The 17,843-nt window shown below is 44.3% G+C and overlaps 1 protein-coding gene across 1 annotated transcript in view; it reads left to right on the top strand.

The window, feature by feature from the left end:
* Nucleotides 1–17,843, top strand: part of KLHL3 (kelch like family member 3) — a 113,581-nt gene that overhangs the window by 50,857 nt on the left and 44,881 nt on the right. The window contains exons 5-6 of the mRNA XM_061188220.1: nt 1,544–1,706; nt 15,451–15,560. Of these exons, the coding sequence (XP_061044203.1) occupies nt 1,544–1,706; nt 15,451–15,560 (273 nt within the window). The remainder of the gene's footprint in view (nt 1–1,543; nt 1,707–15,450; nt 15,561–17,843) is intronic.

Genomic DNA, 17,843 nt, shown 5'->3' with positions numbered 1-17,843 from the left:
AAATTTCTTTTTGTTAAGTCACTCTCAGAACATCTACCCCTCCCACAGGGTCGGGGAGGGAGGGGTAGCAGAGCTGGTGTCGAGAAGGTCTCTGACAACTATCATGGTTTTTGATTCGAGGGCAGGCTTCGGCAGCTGTGGCAAAGTCCTAGGGAGCTTGACCAGGGTTGACAGTCTGAGCATCCATCTGGCCTGTTCAAACTAGTCTTCCCTGGCTTTTAGGAAAAACACATGCACACACACCTGAGCAGCGACTATTTCTGTCTTCCAGGATACAGTATAAATAATCATGTGTCTCATGACCTTTTAAAAGGAAACTGAGCTCTCCTTTTGCTGAGAATGTACTCAGAAATGTTCTTTATTATTTATCTGTTGGATGGGAGAGTAGAGTGTGTCTGTTTGAGTCCCAGTGGATTTGGGGATGATGCTCTTGTTCCAGTAGATGATAAACTCTGTAAGATCAGGGATCTGATTTCTCTTGCTTACCTACCACTGAATCGCAAAGGCTGGCACACAGGTGCTCAGTAATTAAATGGTGAATGAGCTTGTGAGCAAGTCAATAAAGACCTTTGAGTGAAGACAGTAGCTAAAGGCTGTAGGGCAGTGGTTCTCAAACTTGGCTATACATTAGAAGCACCTGGGGAACTTTAGCAATATCTCACTGTCCAGGCTACACCCCATTCCTATTAAGTTGAATCTTTGGGGGTGAGACCCAGGCATCAGTATTTTAAAAATTCTCCAGGTGATTCTCCAGGTAGGAGGACCAATTTGTCTTAGCTTGGGCTGCTGTAACAAAATACCACAGAGTGGATGGCTTACACAACAGAAATTAATTTTCTCACAGTGTTAGAAGTACAAGATCAAGGTTCCAGCTGATTGAGTTTCTGGTGAGGGCTTTCTTACTAGCTTGCAGAAGGCCACCTTCTCCTTGTGTCCTTGCACGGCAGAGAGAGAGAGAGAGAGAGAGAGAGAACTCTGGTATCCATTTCTCTTCTTATAAGGGCACCAGCCCTGCTGGATTAGGGCCCCACCCTTCTGACCTCATTTAACCTATCTCCAAATACCGCCCAAATTTGGGGTTAGGGCTTCAACGTATAAACTTTTGTGGGGGACACAAACACTCAGCCTATAAGGGTCTTGTTACTCAAAGTGTGGTTCATAGACCAGCAGCTGCAAGCATAGCCTGGGTATTCATTCGAAATGGAAGCTCTTGGGCCCCACCCTAAACCTATTGAGTCAGAATCTGCATGTTAATAAGATCCCAGGGGGAATTCATATACACATTAGCCACTGGGAGGCACTGCTGGGCTGTAGGGAGACAGAGAATCTGTTGGTGCTTAGGGTCCATGAAGTGGAGAGTAGTGGGGACTAAGGCTGGGCTTGCCTCAAAGTCTAGGCCAAGAAGTTTGGACTTACTTGGGCAGGTAGTGGAGAGCCGTGCAAAGACCTTGAGCTTGGGTGTGGTCTGATTAGAGCACTGCTTTGGGGAGATGAGACCCTGGCGTTGGGATCCTGCAAGTCAGAATGTCACCTTCTCTTCCAGGTGCTGCTCCCAGCAGCCAGCTTGCTGCAGCTCATGGATGTTCGCCAGAACTGCTGTGACTTCCTGCAATCTCAGTTGCATCCCACCAATTGCCTGGGTATCCGCGCGTTTGCAGACGTGCACACCTGTACCGACCTCCTGCAGCAGGCCAATGCTTATGCAGGTAATGGGGAGCTGGGTGGCTGTACCTCTCTGAACTTGTGGATTTAATAGCCTAGTCTGTGGTGGACTCCTCAAAGATGATGAGAAGTGTGCTCTGCTATGAACAAGTTATAATTTAGTCAGGGAGACAAGACACAGGTGGAAAGATAATTAACAATAGAAGAGTTCAGCTCATTGCCAAGTGGAATGCAATTAATTGTCGGATGAATGGTACAGACAGTGATTTTCACAAGAGAAGAGGAAAGAGATCTGGGAAGACTTCGTGGGGGAAGAGTAATTTGAGCTAGGTCTTGAAGTAAATCTTTGTCATTTAGGAAAATTTCTATTTTGATCAATGTGTTCTATGACCACGATTTGAAAAGTCAAATACTATTGCAAGGCTTATAAGTAAGAGTCTCCTGCTCTGCTTTTCCACATGAAGTCTTGCTCTCTAGAGCCACTCACTTGCAATTCTAAAAGAATTAAAATACATGTGCTGACTTAGCTAAAAGCTGCTTTGTCTGATATTTACCTCTATTTACCTAAATAAAATGTTTGTACCACTATTTTTGGATTACTAGTTTTAGATGTTGTCTGTTGACTTCTCACAGGAGAATAATTGTGCTTTCATAGACGTCCCCCTCATATACATACACTGTTCCCCTCTCTTTATTCTTCTAACATCATTTCTACAGCTGAGATAAGTTATAATTAGTTTTTTATCAGAAAACTTTTTATTCAGTAAGGCAGTTAATAAAATGCTTTTTCTTTTACACAGTGACTGCTACAACCACGAACTCTTGTAAGACAGATACACTGAATGATCTTCTCAGTATAGCAGATAATCTGTTGAGTCCGTTTTATTTTTCTTGGCGACATTCTCCCTGCTAGAGCTTGTCATCTTGCTATTTTAATGGGGTTTTCGGAGGGAGTAGTGATGAACATGAATGTTCAGCCCACCATGTTTAGCTGGAAAGAAGTCTTCATTGGTATTTATTTCAACTTGAGGACGAAGGTCATGAGTGACCTAGGAAACAGATCTGGTCATATGAATCAATAGATTCAGTCACGGCCATCTTCCCTTGCAGTAAAGCCTCTCATTCTTCCCCCTGCCCAAACAAACGCCAGCATAGCTGCTGTCTGTTCTGTGTCTCATGTCCAGCTAATGTCTGGAAGTTAACTGAGGACCTGCTGGCTGCCCACCTGCCAGCTCCTTGCGCTGTGTTAGCCCCTTGATCCACAAGTCAACAAGCATTTCTTCTGTTTTTCAGCATCCTTTTTTGCTCTCATCAAGCCCCAGACCCCAGAAGCCTACACAGACTCTCATTTCTTCCGGAGGTCTGTTTCTGAGGGCACAAACGGGACCAGTTGTTAGGATGATGCCAATGATGATGATTTTTGTGAAGGACATTCCCCAGACACCCCAATTCTGAATTCCTCTGACTCTTCCTGGCCCTAATCCTTGACTCTCCTGTTTCTCTGCTGTCCCTCCTGTGTCTGCCTTTCCCAGCGTTGTTCCCCACTTCCTTTCTGTTCTCAGGGAGCCGTCGCTAGTCCAGCCCTCTCTAGTCCAGCCACTTTCTTGAGGGATGTGTGCAGACTTTGTTTCAGCAGGAGCTGAGAGCTTGGCCAAGGCCCAGGTCAGCATGTGGACATCTGCTGGTGCAGTGGCAAAGGGAGAGTGCTTACACGCCAGAAGGTCTCTGTCTCTTTTCCTGGTCTCCCCTCCCCAGCCCTCTCCTTCTATAGAGTGCACGTGCTTGCAGGCACACAGCAGGTATCACATCCTTTTGTAGTAGGCTTACAAGGTCGTCTGAGGTTTGGGCCGTGTACCGAACCCCACCTTTAACAAAGGCTCCCAGGTTCTTCTGGCCTGGCTCTCCCCTACTTTCAAAATCTGTGTTTTCTCCCTTTGCCCTTTTCACTGTCTGATGGTGAGACTCACCTGTGGGAGAGTGGGGAGGATGCAGTTGGGAACATATCGTGGTCTTGGTGCTCCTGGGTCCTGATCTGGGCACGGTGATTGGGTTCTGCAGCATTGTGGGTGTGTGTATGCAGTGTCCTGGTGAATTGCTTTTAGCTAGCGTTTACTGAGCTCTACTTTGGGTCACATCCTAGGCTAAGCATTTTATGTGCATTTAATGCATACAACAGCTGAGGAAACTAAGGCACAGAGGGGTGAAGTAATTTGTTAGGGTCATCTGGAAGTGACAGAGACAGGATTCAAACCCAAACAGTGTTTACTCCAGAGCCATGTTTTTAACTGCTACATTCTGTGGCTTCCAGGCCCAGTTTGGACATAGGGTGGCTCTGTCAATCAGTAACTGTGGAGTGTTGGTGGCTAGAGCTGGCATTTTCCATCGGAAGTGTGAGCCTCGAAGTCTGTGCCATGCAGTTACCAAATCCCAACAGCCAGGCAGTGTAGACAGACGGCCAGCTGTCTCTGCTAGATGTGGGGTGTTTAGTCATCTTGGGGTGGGGAAGTGAGACGTGGATATCTTCTCTTCCCCCTTGGGAGGCTGCCTCCCAGGAGCACGTGGAGGCAGCCCCCTCACTGCACGCGTGAGCCCTCCTCCTTTCCCTGTCTCGGTCAGCGTGACTTAGGGCTGAGAGCCTTCTGCCTGTCGTTCAGGCCTTCTGTGGAGCCTGGGACCAGCTCCTGGATAGTTTTCTTTGCAGCCGTCGGCTGTGCACAGCAGGGAAAATAAAAATCATATTTTTAAGGTAGTGTGGTAACGCAGAGGTTGATAAGACCCTAATGAGAAGACAGAAGAAGCAGTGTGAAGGTAAGACTTCACACGGTGCAGTGCTTAGTGAAGGAAATAAAAAATGATTATCTGTGCTCACTCCCTCGCACCCACCCACTGCTGTGGGCCTGCTTTGTGTCTTTGATCTTGCACCTCCTGACTTGAGATGGAACCTGGCGGCTCTGCCATTGCTGCCTGCTGAGACAGAGCAGCCACCTCGTCCCATTTTAACTGTGGGGGTGTGGGTACCGGCCAGAGTCACACACAAGGGGCAGTGTCAGCCCCTGTGGTCAAAGCCTTCCCTGGCCCGATGCCTCGAGTTAGGAGGTATTTTATCCCACAGACTATGAGGAGACCCTCCAGATCAGAACCAGGGATCACACCAGCCAACACTTCGGAGCTGAGTGGCCCTAGGCCTGTTTTCTTCTCTCTCTGATGGGGGTAGTTCATCCTGCCTTGTTTCCAGGATGGTTTGGGGGTCGGGGGGACAGGGAGGAGAGCCCCCTGCAGAAGTAGGTGCCATCCAGGGCCGTGCTCTGGAGCCTCCCTGCCACTCACGCCGTCTGTAGTAAGAGAGCCTCAGAGCTGGGACCTGGTGGAGAGATGGGACTCCTCGGGTCACCACCACTGCCCCTGCTGCAGACTGCGTGCACTTTGGGGGAGGAGGACCATTTCCAGAGCTTCTGATTGTGGTTTCTCTGTATGCAGATACACAGCTGGGTATGTCCTGCCTCCCCCTCTTCCCTAGTCTCTGACCAGCTGGCCTCTGCCTTCACCTGTCCATAGCCCCAAGCAGTGCCTCAATTCTGTTCCTCTTCCTTCTCTAAGATGAGCTTTCTTTTTCTGTTTTTATTATTATTGCTATTGTTATTGCTATCTTAATACAAAACCACCTGTGATTATTACAGAAACAGCCGACAGGCAGAAAGAGCAGGAAAAGCGCCACAATCCCACCCAGAGGGCGTCACGGGCAGTGCCCTGGTATATAGCTTTCCCAGTCTTTTTCATTCCACGTGTATGTTTTCCAGCCTAAAAAAATCTTAGCAGTATATTCTGAACAACTTTCCGTGTTAGCAGACATATTTCTATACCATTATTTTAAAACTTTAGAGAATGTATTCAATAAAAGCAACTTGTACCCGTGATAAAAGTTTCAAACAGGACACAAGGTATAAAATGCTCAGCTGATCTTCTCCCAGCCCCTCTTAAGGGAGCAGGGGACTCTCTTGGGTATCCCTACAAAATATGTATATATTACGCTTTTTAACTTACACAAATAGAAGACTTCTGTACTCATTATACTTAAAAAAAATTTTTTTTTTTTACTTAGTGCAATATCTTGGAGTTCTTGGCAGACCCTTGTGTATGGCTACATCTTACTCTTTTTGTCTACTGCATCATAGGGATGAACTGTAATGAACTACAATTTATTTAACTAGTCCTCTCTTGATGAACATTAATGTTACCAGTTTTTTTCTTTTATATAAAATGCTTTAGCAAGAATTATTTTATGTAATATTTTGGAGTAAACTTGCTGCTTTGTAAGTAATAGTGAGCTTGTACCTGTAGGGTACCATCTTAGCAGCATAAAGTAGCTGAAAGAGAGTGAGCATTAAAAAAAGATACTGCCAAATTGCTGTCTAAAAGAGGAACTACTTTTAAGGTCGACGATGGCCCTCTGATAAGTCTTCATACCCCTGGCGAAGGTGGACACAGCATGACTCTGCCGGGCTGGAGCACGACCTCTTTCCACCCTATTTGATTTCCTGTTTGGAATGGACTTTTCTCTTCCTGCTGTGGCAGTCCCTTCTGCTTCCTCTGGGTCCAGTTTCCCCTTCAGGGTTATGCCCCCAGATTTTTGCTGTGATATATATTATTCTGGGCTGGGGGAGGGTGAGCCCCATAGTTAGAAGCTGACTGCTCAGACCCTTGCCCCCAGCTGATGGTATCATATTTCTTCTGGGTAACTGCGAAAAGGACCCTAGTGTTTTGCAGAGCCTGTTTCTTTTTCTTTTTCTTTTTCTTTTTTTAAAAAATTTTATGGGAGTATAGTTGCTTTACAATGTTGTGTTAGTTTCTACTGTACAGCAAAGTGAATCAGCTATACGTATACACATATCCCCTCTTTTTTGGACTTCCTTCCCACTTAGGTCACCACAGAGCACTGAGTAGAGTTCCCTGTGCTATACAGCAGGTTCTCATTAGTTATCTGTTTTATACGTAGTATCAGTAGTGTATATATGTCAATCCCAATCTCCCAATTCATCCTACCCCCTCCCCCTTGGTATCCATACTTTTGTTCTCTACGTCTGTGTCTCTATTTCTGCTTTGTAAATAAGATTGTCTATACCAATTTTTTCAGATTCCAAATATGTGTTAATATACGATATTTGTTTTTCTCTTTCTGACTGACCTCACTCTGTATGACAGTCTCTAGGTCCATCCACGTCTACAAATGACCCAATTTCGTTCCTTTTTATGGCTGCGTGATAGTCCATTGTATATATATGTACCACATCTTCTTTATCCATTCCTCTGTCGATGGACATTTAGGTTGTTTCCATGTCCTGGCTATTGTAAATAGTACTGCAGTGAACACTGGGGTGCATGTGTCTTTTTGAATTATGGTTTTCTCTGGGTATATGCCCAGTTGTGGGATTGCTGGGTCGTATGGTAATTCTATTTTTAGCTTTTTAAGGAAGCTCCATACTGTTTGTCACAATGGCTGTATCAATTTACATTCCCACCAACAGTGAAAGAAGGTTCCTTTTTCTCCACACCCTCTCCAGCATTTATTGTTTGTAGATTTTGTGATGATGGCCATTCTGACCAGTGTGGGGTGATATCTCATTGTAGTTTTGATTTGCATTTCTCTAATAATTAGTGATGTTGAGCATCTTTTCATGTGCCTCTTGGCCATCTGTATGTATTCTTTGGAGAAATGTCTATTTGGATCTTATGCCCATTTTTTGATTGGGTTGCTTGTATTTTTGATATTGAACTGCATGAGCTGTTTGTATATTTTTGGAGATTAATCCTTTGTCACTTGTTTCGTTTGCAAATATTTTCTCCCATTCTGAAGGTTGTCTTTTCATCTTGTTTATGGTTTCCTTTGCTGTGCAAAAACTTTTAAGTTTCATTAGGTCCCATTTGTTTATTTTTGTTTTTATTCTCATTACTCTAGGAGGTGGGTCAAAAAAGATCTTGCTGCAATTTATGTCAAAGAGTGTTCTGCCTGTGTTTTCCTCTAAGAGTTTTACAGTGTCTGGCCTTCCATTTAGGTCTTTAATCCATTTTGAGTTTATTTTTGTGTATGGTGTTAGGGAGTGTTCTAATTTCATTCTTTTACATGTAGCTGTCCAGTTTTCCCAGCACCACTTATTGAAGAGGCTGTCTTTGCTCCATTGTATATTCTGTCCTCCTTTGTCCTAAATTAGGCGACCATATGTGTGTGGGTTTATCTCTGGACTTTCTATCCTGTTCCATTGATCTATATTTTTGTTTTTGTGCCAGTACCATATTGTCTTGATTACTGTAGCTTTGTAGTATAGTCTGAAGTCAGGGAGCCTGATTCTTCCAGCTCCGTTTTTCTTTCTCAAGATTGCTTTGGCTATTTGGAGTCTTTTGTATTTCCATACAAATTATACAATTTTTTGTTCTAGTTCTGTGAAAAATGCCATTGGTAATTTGATAGGGATTGCATTGAATCTGTAGATTACTTTGGGTGGTGTAGTCATTTTCACAGTATTGATTCTTCCAATCCAAGAGCATGGTATATCTCGCCGTCTGTTTGTGTCGTCTTTGGTTTCTTTCATCAGTATCTTATAGTTTTCTGCATACAGGTCTTTTGTCTCCCTAGGTAGGTTTATTCCTAGGTATTTTAGGCTTTTTGTTACAATGGTAAATGGGATTGTTTCCTTAATTTGTCTTTCTGATCTTTTGTTGTTAGTGTATAAGAATGCAGGAGATATCTATGTATTAATTTTGTATCCTGCGACTTCTTATATCTCACTGTTATTGTTTCCAGGGACTGCTTAATATTTAACTTCAGAGGCTTGGGCCCAGGTTTATGGGGACTTTGTTGTTTGGTTGGATGGCCATGCACTGGACCATCAGCAGAGCTGGTTGGGAGGGATATTAATGGGACCCTGTTAATGAAATGGCAATTAAAATTCTTTGGACATTTTGTTCACATCAGTCTGCCAAAGCTGAGCTGAAACCCTCCAGCCATGGGATGGAAAAGCCATCGAATTTCACGTGTTTGTGGAGAGAAGTGGCCTGTTTTTCGATAGATGGAGTCATTTGAGACCATGGAATGAAGTAATTAAACTAAGGGCAGCAAAAAACTTTGACAAAGCATTTTAAAACACACGAACCTCTGACTCATTGAGGGTCATCTTGTGAAACTGCTGCCTCCAACTTGGCATCATAAAGTAATAATGGTGGTGATGATCATGGTGGGAGTTTCTACCATTTCTGAACACTTGCAAGGTGCCAGCCATGGTGCTACACACTTCATAACTATAAGAGGCCACGTAACTATCAGAAGTAGTTATTACTTTCCCAACTTATAGGTGAAGAAATGGAAACCCCAGAGAAGTTTAGTAACTTGCTTCAGATCAGATAGTTTGTGAGTGGCAATGCCAAGATTCATGATGAGGCTGTCTGTCTCCAGGGCCTGTGCTCTGAGCGCACTGTTTATTTTCACATCTTCCCAGGCCAGTTCAGCCTCTCTGTCCATGGCAGTTGCCTCATTCCTACCTCTGCTTCTACCTTGAAGGTGGCAAGTGAAGCATTAGTGCAGACACAGGTATTTTTTGTTGTTAGTTGTTCTCCTTGTTGGGATTTTAGGAAACTTCCCTGTTCCTTCCATACTCTGGAGAACAGGGAACTTTGTTGTTGAATCAGTAGCACTGATAACTGGGTAGTTTTGATATAGCCCTTTGCTCTGTGTGTGTGATAGAGAGAAAGGGGAGGTACAACATATATACTTCTGGAATTAGGTCGACATGGAAAGAGAGCTTGTATTCCACCATCCCAGGGAGAGTGGAGTCAGTGAAATTTAGAGTCTGAGGGCTGGTGGTTGTGACCCCTTGTGGGAAGATGTCAAGGTAGATCTGTGTTACTTCTCTGTGGGAGCTGAGCCTTCTCCCTGGAGCAAGGAAACTGTGGGCCCTGAAAGCCAAATATTGATTCAAGAAAGCTTACCTCTGCCCTCCCAAAATAGGGTAATGGAGAGAGAAATTTAAATTAGCTGTTTTCTTTTTTTACCCTGCTAAAATGTTTTGATTCTGTTTGTGTGTCCACCTGTGTCAGCCATTCTTTCCTGGGGGCATGATCAGTGGTTCCATTCAGAGGCACTCATACCTTTTTTGCTGGGTCCACTGGCCCTGGAATAACTGGGTTCATTTCGTCTCTGCAGGTCAAAGAAGTCGTAGATGGGTTATTGTCTGGGCTTGTAGTTTAGATGAACCTGATCAAAGGCTTAGGTTTATTTCATCCCATCAAGAGGGAGGAATGGACTTGGGACTTGCTTGAGAGGTTGCCTGAGCCCTAGGCAGTCCTGAAGAACGGACAAGGAAGCACAGTAATTTCAAAGCTCAATATCTGCAGACATTGTCCTGGACACCGAGGATTCACATTCACACAGACAGACTCAAATAAGACAGACCCTGCGCTCATGGGGCTCATAGTCCCAGTATGAGAGGAAGACCTCAGGTGGTAAGACAGGTTGACTAGCAGTATGAAAATTTTAATTTCCTATTTGGGTGGCTTTGGGAACACAGAAGAATATCACGTCATCTAGCCTGGAAGACAGGTGGATTAGAGAAAGATTTCAATCCAAGGGTTGGGTCTGAGATTTGAATCCAGGTCTGATGCCAAAATGTTTAGAACACTACTACTCTAAGATTTTTTTTTAAAGAAATATCTTTAGATTCCTGTTTCTTTCTCTCTCTGCAGTATCCCTAAGAGGGATTCTTAGGGTGCTCTGATGTCTATATTGAATTTTACCAAAATGGCCTGCTCAGGACAAGTTTTTATTATCTTGAGGAGTATAATACTTATCAGAATGTTTGTTATTATATTCAGACAGCCTTAATTTCAAAACCTGGCTCTACCACTTTACTACTGTATGATACTAAGCTCATAACTTAGGCTTTCCAAGCCTCCATTTCTCCATCTGTAAAATGGAGATATTGATATTCACTTCAGCTGAGCTTTTGGAAGATATAAGTGACATAATACATGTAAAATACCTAGTACAGTGTTAGCTGTTTTTAGGAAAAGCCATTAACTTTCTCCAGGCCTGCTTTCTTGAAAAGACCCAATTATGCCCCCTTTCCTAGGAATGTGCCACCCAATTTCCTCATCCTTTCAACATTGGGAAGATATGTGTGTGTTGCTTGCCGGGGAAAGGATTTGCAGTTGTCTGGTGCCCCTCCCCCTCTCCAAAATTTCTCATCCAAATGGACAGGAACAGATCCATTAATGTTTCATTAATCAAAACTTGGATTTTTTTTTTTTTTTGGAGAAGGAAGGCTTTATTATTATTTGCAGCAAGTAGGGAGAACCCTGGAGATCTTTCCCAAAGCAGTGTTTCCAAAACTTGGATTTTTAAAATATTTATAATAATAATTTTTATTTGAGTACAGAGGGGAAATAAAGAGCCGTCTTTTAATCCTGAAATTCTAGACTTACATATTTGTGATCAAACAGTATCTATAAATTTGTATTCTGCATTTTCTCTTAGTGTTATGATTTTTTGTTATTATTATAATCTCTTAAATCATGTTTTCCCTCTTTATATTCCATAAGCAAAAAATTAGTCAAATGAAGAGAAAAATTAAATACCTAATAACTTAAACAACTCACTATTTCTATTCCAAAACTTGGATCCTAAACAGTGTTTGCTACTTATAGTAAAGCCTGGTTAATTGGGACTCTCAGTCAGAATGGTTAATTAATTGACTTTTTTTTTTTCCTGTTTACACTCCTCCCTAAAGGAAAAAAAAGCAAAAATACAAGAAAAGTTAGAGTTTATTTTGGAGAGTCCCCCTTCAAGGGACTAGCCCATGGTTAAAAGATACTACGCCCCTGCATATTTTACCCATCGCCCAAGATTGAGCCTTGCCTGCCTCTCCTGCATCTCTGGGAGCCTGGCACAGGATGCTGTATACATATTTGTTAGATGAATGAAGACACAGCCTAGCCTCTAGCTAGACTGAGCTATTGCTGTTCTCTAGTCATGCTCTGAATTTGCCTGCTTTTATTTAACTTGGAGTGCCTCTCCCAGTCATGGCCCTGTGGACTTTGGGTTGAAGTTGCTGGTGCCTTGTTTTACCCTTTTGTAAGCCAGTGGCCTCCTTGTAGGCATCGGCTCTGCTTTCTTCATTTTTGAAGAAACACGGTATTTGGCACATCATGTATGAACAGTTATTGAGCACTTACAATGGTCTCAGGAAATGCGAGTTACATATATTTGCTTATCTAATGCCCATAACACCTCTATGAGGTAGGTGCTATTATTTGCTCTATTTAATAGATGAGAATACTGAAGCCTTCAGTATTCTCATCTGAAGAAATTGAGTAACTTATATCACTAGAAAGTTTGTGGAACTCAGTGGAATAAAGTGGGTCTCTTAAGACCTTTGAGGTCCACAGCCTTGCCTGCAGGACCTGCAGTCTCAAAGGATGACTCTGATGCTGTGGAAACGTTTCTCTGTTTGACTCTGATACTGTGGAAACGCTTCTCTGTTGGAGAGCAGTGCTGCCCACAGAACTGGACTTCGTGACTCAGGAACATGGGCGCATAATGTTCCTCCTTCATTTCTACAGAGTTTCTTATAGATCTCAAAATGGGCTAATACATAGTATCATTTTTGAACTTCAAAACAACCTGGAGACTGAGGTCAGGCATTACCATCCCATTTTATGATTCATGAAGCCAAAGCCTGGAAAGAAGTGAGGAGGTGGAGCTGGGACTTGAACCCAGGTCTTCTGATTGTTAGCCACAGTTTGTCACTACATTCTCCCTTAATACATTCACAGCAAAGCAAAACAAAAAAACAGTTTGTCACTGCATTCTCCCTTAATACATTCACAGCAAAGCAAAACAAATTAAAAAAAAATCTCCAAACAAACAAACAAGTGTTAAAGGTAGAAGCTGATTCTCAGGGCGGTATCTTCTGGTAGCATAGTGGGTTCTTTCCAGGAAGAGGCTGGGAAGAGCGCTGACTTGAGTACAAAGTCTTCTGGGGAACTCCTGTTTCCCAGGAAATTGAGTTAGCCAGAGCATCCTGTTCCTGTGTTTTCTATCCTGTTGTGCCTTGAGTGTTGCTAACAGAAAGGGGGCTCTGGTCCCCAGATTCTGGGCCCTGTGTCCTCAGACCAAAGGGGGAAGGGAAGGAGTTTTTGTCTGGGTCCCCTTCTTTGTGTCCTCCTGCTCATGCCTCGCAAATCTCCTGGATCTCGGGGTGCCAGCCCTGGGTGAGAAGCTCCTGCCCAATACCTCCCTTGTTCCCTCCTCCCCACCAGATGCTCCTTCCTGGGAGGATTTCTGAAGGTTTTCAGTGGGAGGTTCTTGATGGGCAAATAAGCAGCTGACTTCAGAGAGAAGGGACCCAGATTCACATCCTGCAGTGCCCCAGAGTGTGAAAGATGGGGAGGTGTGGGGGGCTGACTACTTCCTGCCTTGGTTTATCTTTGAGGACTTCTGGTTTGTTCACCAAGTCACCTAGGATACACATCACTGCACTTCTATTTTCCTCCTTTTCAAAACCCAAGCTCGTCTACTTTTGGCTTTCTGAGCTCTGAGGAAGAATTCCTTACAGCTCAGAATTTTACTTTCTCACCTCCTCCTGTTCCTTTCACTCCTCCAAATGTTAGGTTTTTCAGTCAACCAAAGATAAAGGTGGGAAGACCAGGTATGGCTCTGGGCCACAGGGATGTAGGCACTGGTTTGCCTGACTCACCTACTGAGCTCAGCCGAGGCTGGTCCACAGAGCCTCCCTGTCCTATACTTTGTCAGTTTTCTCTCTGCTGTTTCTTGGGTGTTGCCAACACATTGGGAGACTCTGGTCCAAAGACTTCTTGGGCTAGAAAGAGTGTATAGGGAGAATCCTGTTACTTTCCAAGCCTCCGGGGCAAGAATGAATTCCCATTGTCCAAAGAAAATTGTTTACTTGCTTTTATTTAAAAATCTTTAGGAATGGACACTTTAAAAATAACTATCTAGTCTTAAATATTCCCATAGTTAGGGAGGTGTTTTGAATGTCATACTTAAAATCTATGCTTTAACTAAAGGCTTTCTTCTGTTGACATATAGAGAAGTAAGACCAGCTTCTTACGTTTTGACGGCTGCTTCCATTTGTAAAAGATCTGACTTTTAAATTTGTCTTGTCTTGTACAAGCATCCCTGAGCCTCAGGATGGGTGAGCTTTAATTGTGGCTTCAGTTATATCATTAGGCTGGTGGGGAGCAAGTGGGGAGCCCTTTTTGTCCAGTGAAAGATGGAAAAGATTATTTATAACTCAGTCATTGAGAGTAAAGTATTAACATTTAGGGAATCTGGATGAAAGGCATACGGGAATTCTTTGGATCTGAAATTCTTACAACATAAAAAGTTAAAAATGATTTTTGCAAGAAATTATTTAAATCTTAAGTTCTTCGTTTGTTTGGTTTTTAAGAAGTTGATGAGTGTGATTAGCATGCTCTGATTTTCCTTTTCATTGTGCAGCTGCGGCGGAGTTGATGTTTCAGCAGCCTCCCACGCATGGAGGGACTCAGAATCTCACTCCAGGGGCCAGCCAGGCCAAGTGGGGGGTGGGGAGCTTCTGGAATTATCCAAGAAGCTCTCAGGGCAGAGCGGGGCCACCACAGAAGGAAGGGGAGAGGCCTGGAGGGCAAGGAGCACAGATGCTCCTGGGGCGATGGTGCAGGGTTGTGAGAACCGAGGAAGGAGCAAGGTCTGGGGCAAATGACAAAGGACACTGTGACCTCCAGAGTCTGCTACACCAGGAATTGTCAGCCCTTGGGCTGGTTCACCTTGAAGGAGCTTGCAAAACACGTTCTCAGTTCCTCTCTCATCAGAGCATGGGAGGGAGGGAGTGAGACGTGGTTTTTACCTCCATTGTACAGATGGGCATAATGAGACCCAGGGAGGTGATGCCATCGGCTCAAAGACACAACTCATAAATGGCAAAGCCGGGACTTGAATCTAGGTCCTTCTTTCTGAAGTGCATGCTCTTTCACTGGCAAATGCCTCTGTAATAGCCGGATGGCGGCCTGGGCGAATGTCAGGGTAGGAATTTTCCTTGGCAGTTCCCTTGTGTGGTCCTCGGGCCTGTGAGTTTTATCTTGTTCTAGTTGTCCCCGAACTCCCCTCCATCTTATAGCCTCTATAGGCTCAGCCACTGTGGACTGTTCCCAGTGGTGGTGGTGCCAGCTGTGTTGGTGCCACACCTGGACAAAAGCTTAGTTGAGCCTTCTTGTGAACCAGATTCTCACTATAGCAGGCTTGACTTGGGCAAGATGGGATGAACCCTTCTGCCAGCCTTCTAATGTTGACTTCCTACCAGAACCCCAGAGACTTTGAGCGACACAGCAGTTCTGACCCACTTTTGTTTGGCTGAGCTGCAGGGGGCACCGTCTGCGACTCTGCCAGCCTGTGCCTTGAGGGGAAATGAGCTCAATTAAGTAGGCAGGCCCCTGTGAGGCTTCTCTGCAACACCATTATTAATCTCATGGAGCATGGAAAAAATATAACCTCGCATCTCTCTGCCCCATTTTCCTCTGTGATGATGTTCAGGACAGAGGGTCACACAGGGGGATGCCTTTGCTGCTGAATTAAGAGGCTGGTTTCCCTCCAGCCTGGATGTCTGCCTTTCTCTCTGCCTCCTGCCTCCCCCAGAGCTCCCAGGACTCTGCTCTGAATCCCACAGATTGTCATGCCCTTGGTTCATGGAAGGGCAGGAGTGTGTTATAACTTTGTTTTCTGAACTTCTGCTTTTTTTGGAACAGAGCAGCACTTTCCAGAGGTGATGCTGGGGGAAGAATTTCTTAGCCTAAGTCTGGACCAGGTGTGCAGCTTGATATCCAGTGACAAGCTGACCGTTTCTTCAGAAGAGAAGGTATGACATGGCCCTTCTTTGAAACAGGAGCCTCTCTCGTGAGGTGGTCATGGGAAGGACTTGTGGTTCAATGAGACCTTTTCTCTTTTTCAAATAAAAAAAAAAGATCTTATTTTTTTGTCCCTTTTTTTTAAAAAAAAGGCTTTCTGGCCCACGACCACTACATTCACTTTATGGACCCTTTAAAGAAGGAGTAATGGTGATGATGATGATGGCGACAAAGCTGCCTCCATTTCTTAAACGTTTATAGTTTGCCAAACCCTGTGCTAAGTTCACTCAGCCTTCACCTCAGCCCTGTGAAGCAGGCATCGCTGTTGTCCTCACATTACAGATGAGGAAACAGACTCAGAGGATTTAATTAGCTTGTTCAAGGTCACTCAGCTGGTTTACATGTCACCTGGTCTTAACCACAGTCCCACACGGCCTCTTGTGAGTATCACTGAGCATTTAAGCCAGAGCAGACCTTTGGGGAACATCTACTCCGATAGGGAATTGGAATTTTTACTGATGAGGAAACCGAGCCCCAGAGAGGGGATAGAAACTGCTGAAGGTCACACACAGTTTTTCAGTGGCCAAGCCAGGACTAGAACCCAGGTCTCCTGACCCCAGTCGCCTGACTCACTGACCACACACCTCTTCCTCTGTGCTAGAAGCTTGACTTCTGCCCCTGCTTTAGCTGACCTGTGACTGCTGATCTATCCTACTTCCCGGCCTTCCTTATCTCTGACCCTCTGCTAGGAATATTCTCTACTTCCCTCTTCACCTTTTTGAATTCCCAAACAGTTCAGATTTTTCTTCTACCAGGAAGAATTTCTTTACTCCAGGAGATTCAGTCTACTTTACTGGAAATAACATACGCTTCCATGTTGGCCACTGGGGTCCAAATCTCATCTCTAGTATTTACAAATCAGTTATGTGACCTTGGGCAAGATATTTTGCTTCTCCATCTGTTTCCTCATTTGTAAAGTGTGGGTAGTAATAGAACATGTTCCACAGGGTGGTTGTGGGGATTGAATGGGATAAGGTATATAAAATGCCTAGTATAGTACCTGCTACCTAGTGGGTGCCTAGTCAGTGTTAGCTGAATTGATTATTGACTGTGCTTCTGGAATTAATCCCTTTTTCCTCTGGGATAACACTTAACCTTGTTCTGCTTTATATTGTAGTTAGTTCTGAGCTGGTCTTACCTCTTCTACTCACTTGTGAGTTCCCTGATGGTAGGGACCACACCTTACTCACCTCTGCATCCTCAGAGATGCTCAGTAAATGTTTCTTGAATTGTCCTAGTCCAATCTTAGCATCCAAGCTTGAGGCCCTTTCCTGAGGGAATATTCAAGGAAAAGCCCTTGAGAAGGATTTTATGTTGTAGATGAGACTGCATCCAAAGGCACATGTCCAGAGAATGGGTGTGAAATTCACAAGCCCCTGCCTGTTGTCCTGCATAAGTTTGATCAAGAAGAAAAGCAGTTGTCAGTTGGAACTATGGGCTGTCCTGAGACTTCAGGGGGATCCCCAGAAGGTGACTGGCACAAGCTGGACCCTCCCGTAGGCTTAGGGAGGTCTCTGCTTCCATTAGCTGATGTGAAACAGCACCTCCAGGGGAAAGAATGCTTCTGGCCAGGCCACAGGCCCCTTCCTGCCCCAGCCTCAGAAATGGAGAGGCTTTCCTCGCTTCTTGCTAAGCTTGTGTACTTTCTTCTCTGGACTGTGCTACCAAATTGGCACAATTTGACGGAATGAACCAGTCAATTGGCTCTGTGAATGTTGGGCTGTTGGCCAGTTTAGGGTCTGCTTGATCATGTCCTCAAGTGTAGTTTGAGAAAATGGAAGCAGGTACATAAGTAGCAGGATTTGAATCAACTTAGAGTGTTGGATTGAGAGGGAGACCCTTCTATCTTAAATTCATCCTGGCCCATCCTTCCCTGAGATCATAGTAAGTTTTAGGTGAGGGCTTATCTATGCGTGCTATGCCAGGACAGGGGTGGAGGTGGGTTGTTAGTAGGGAGAGGCATTATAGTGCCCTGGAAACCACTTGGGTTTTGGACTTGGGCAGAACTGGTTCCACACTCAGCTTGATGCTTACTGACTGTATGACCTTGAGAAGTCACTGGTTTCTTTGAACCATAATTTACTTACATGTAAAACTGAAATACTAAGAGTGCCTCCCTTATAGAGTTGTCACGAGGATTAGAGATAATGGGTGAAAAAAAATCAGATACGGTGTTTGATAGGTGCTCAATAAATGGCAGCTATCATTGTAATTATCACAGTTCTCTATTTGGA

The sequence above is a fragment of the Eubalaena glacialis genome, chromosome 4, assembly GCF_028564815.1.
Source record: "Eubalaena glacialis isolate mEubGla1 chromosome 4, mEubGla1.1.hap2.+ XY, whole genome shotgun sequence".
NCBI lineage: Eukaryota > Metazoa > Chordata > Mammalia > Artiodactyla > Balaenidae > Eubalaena > Eubalaena glacialis.
Note: the sequence above shows the minus strand (reverse complement) of the source record. Positions and strands in the feature narration are given on the sequence as shown.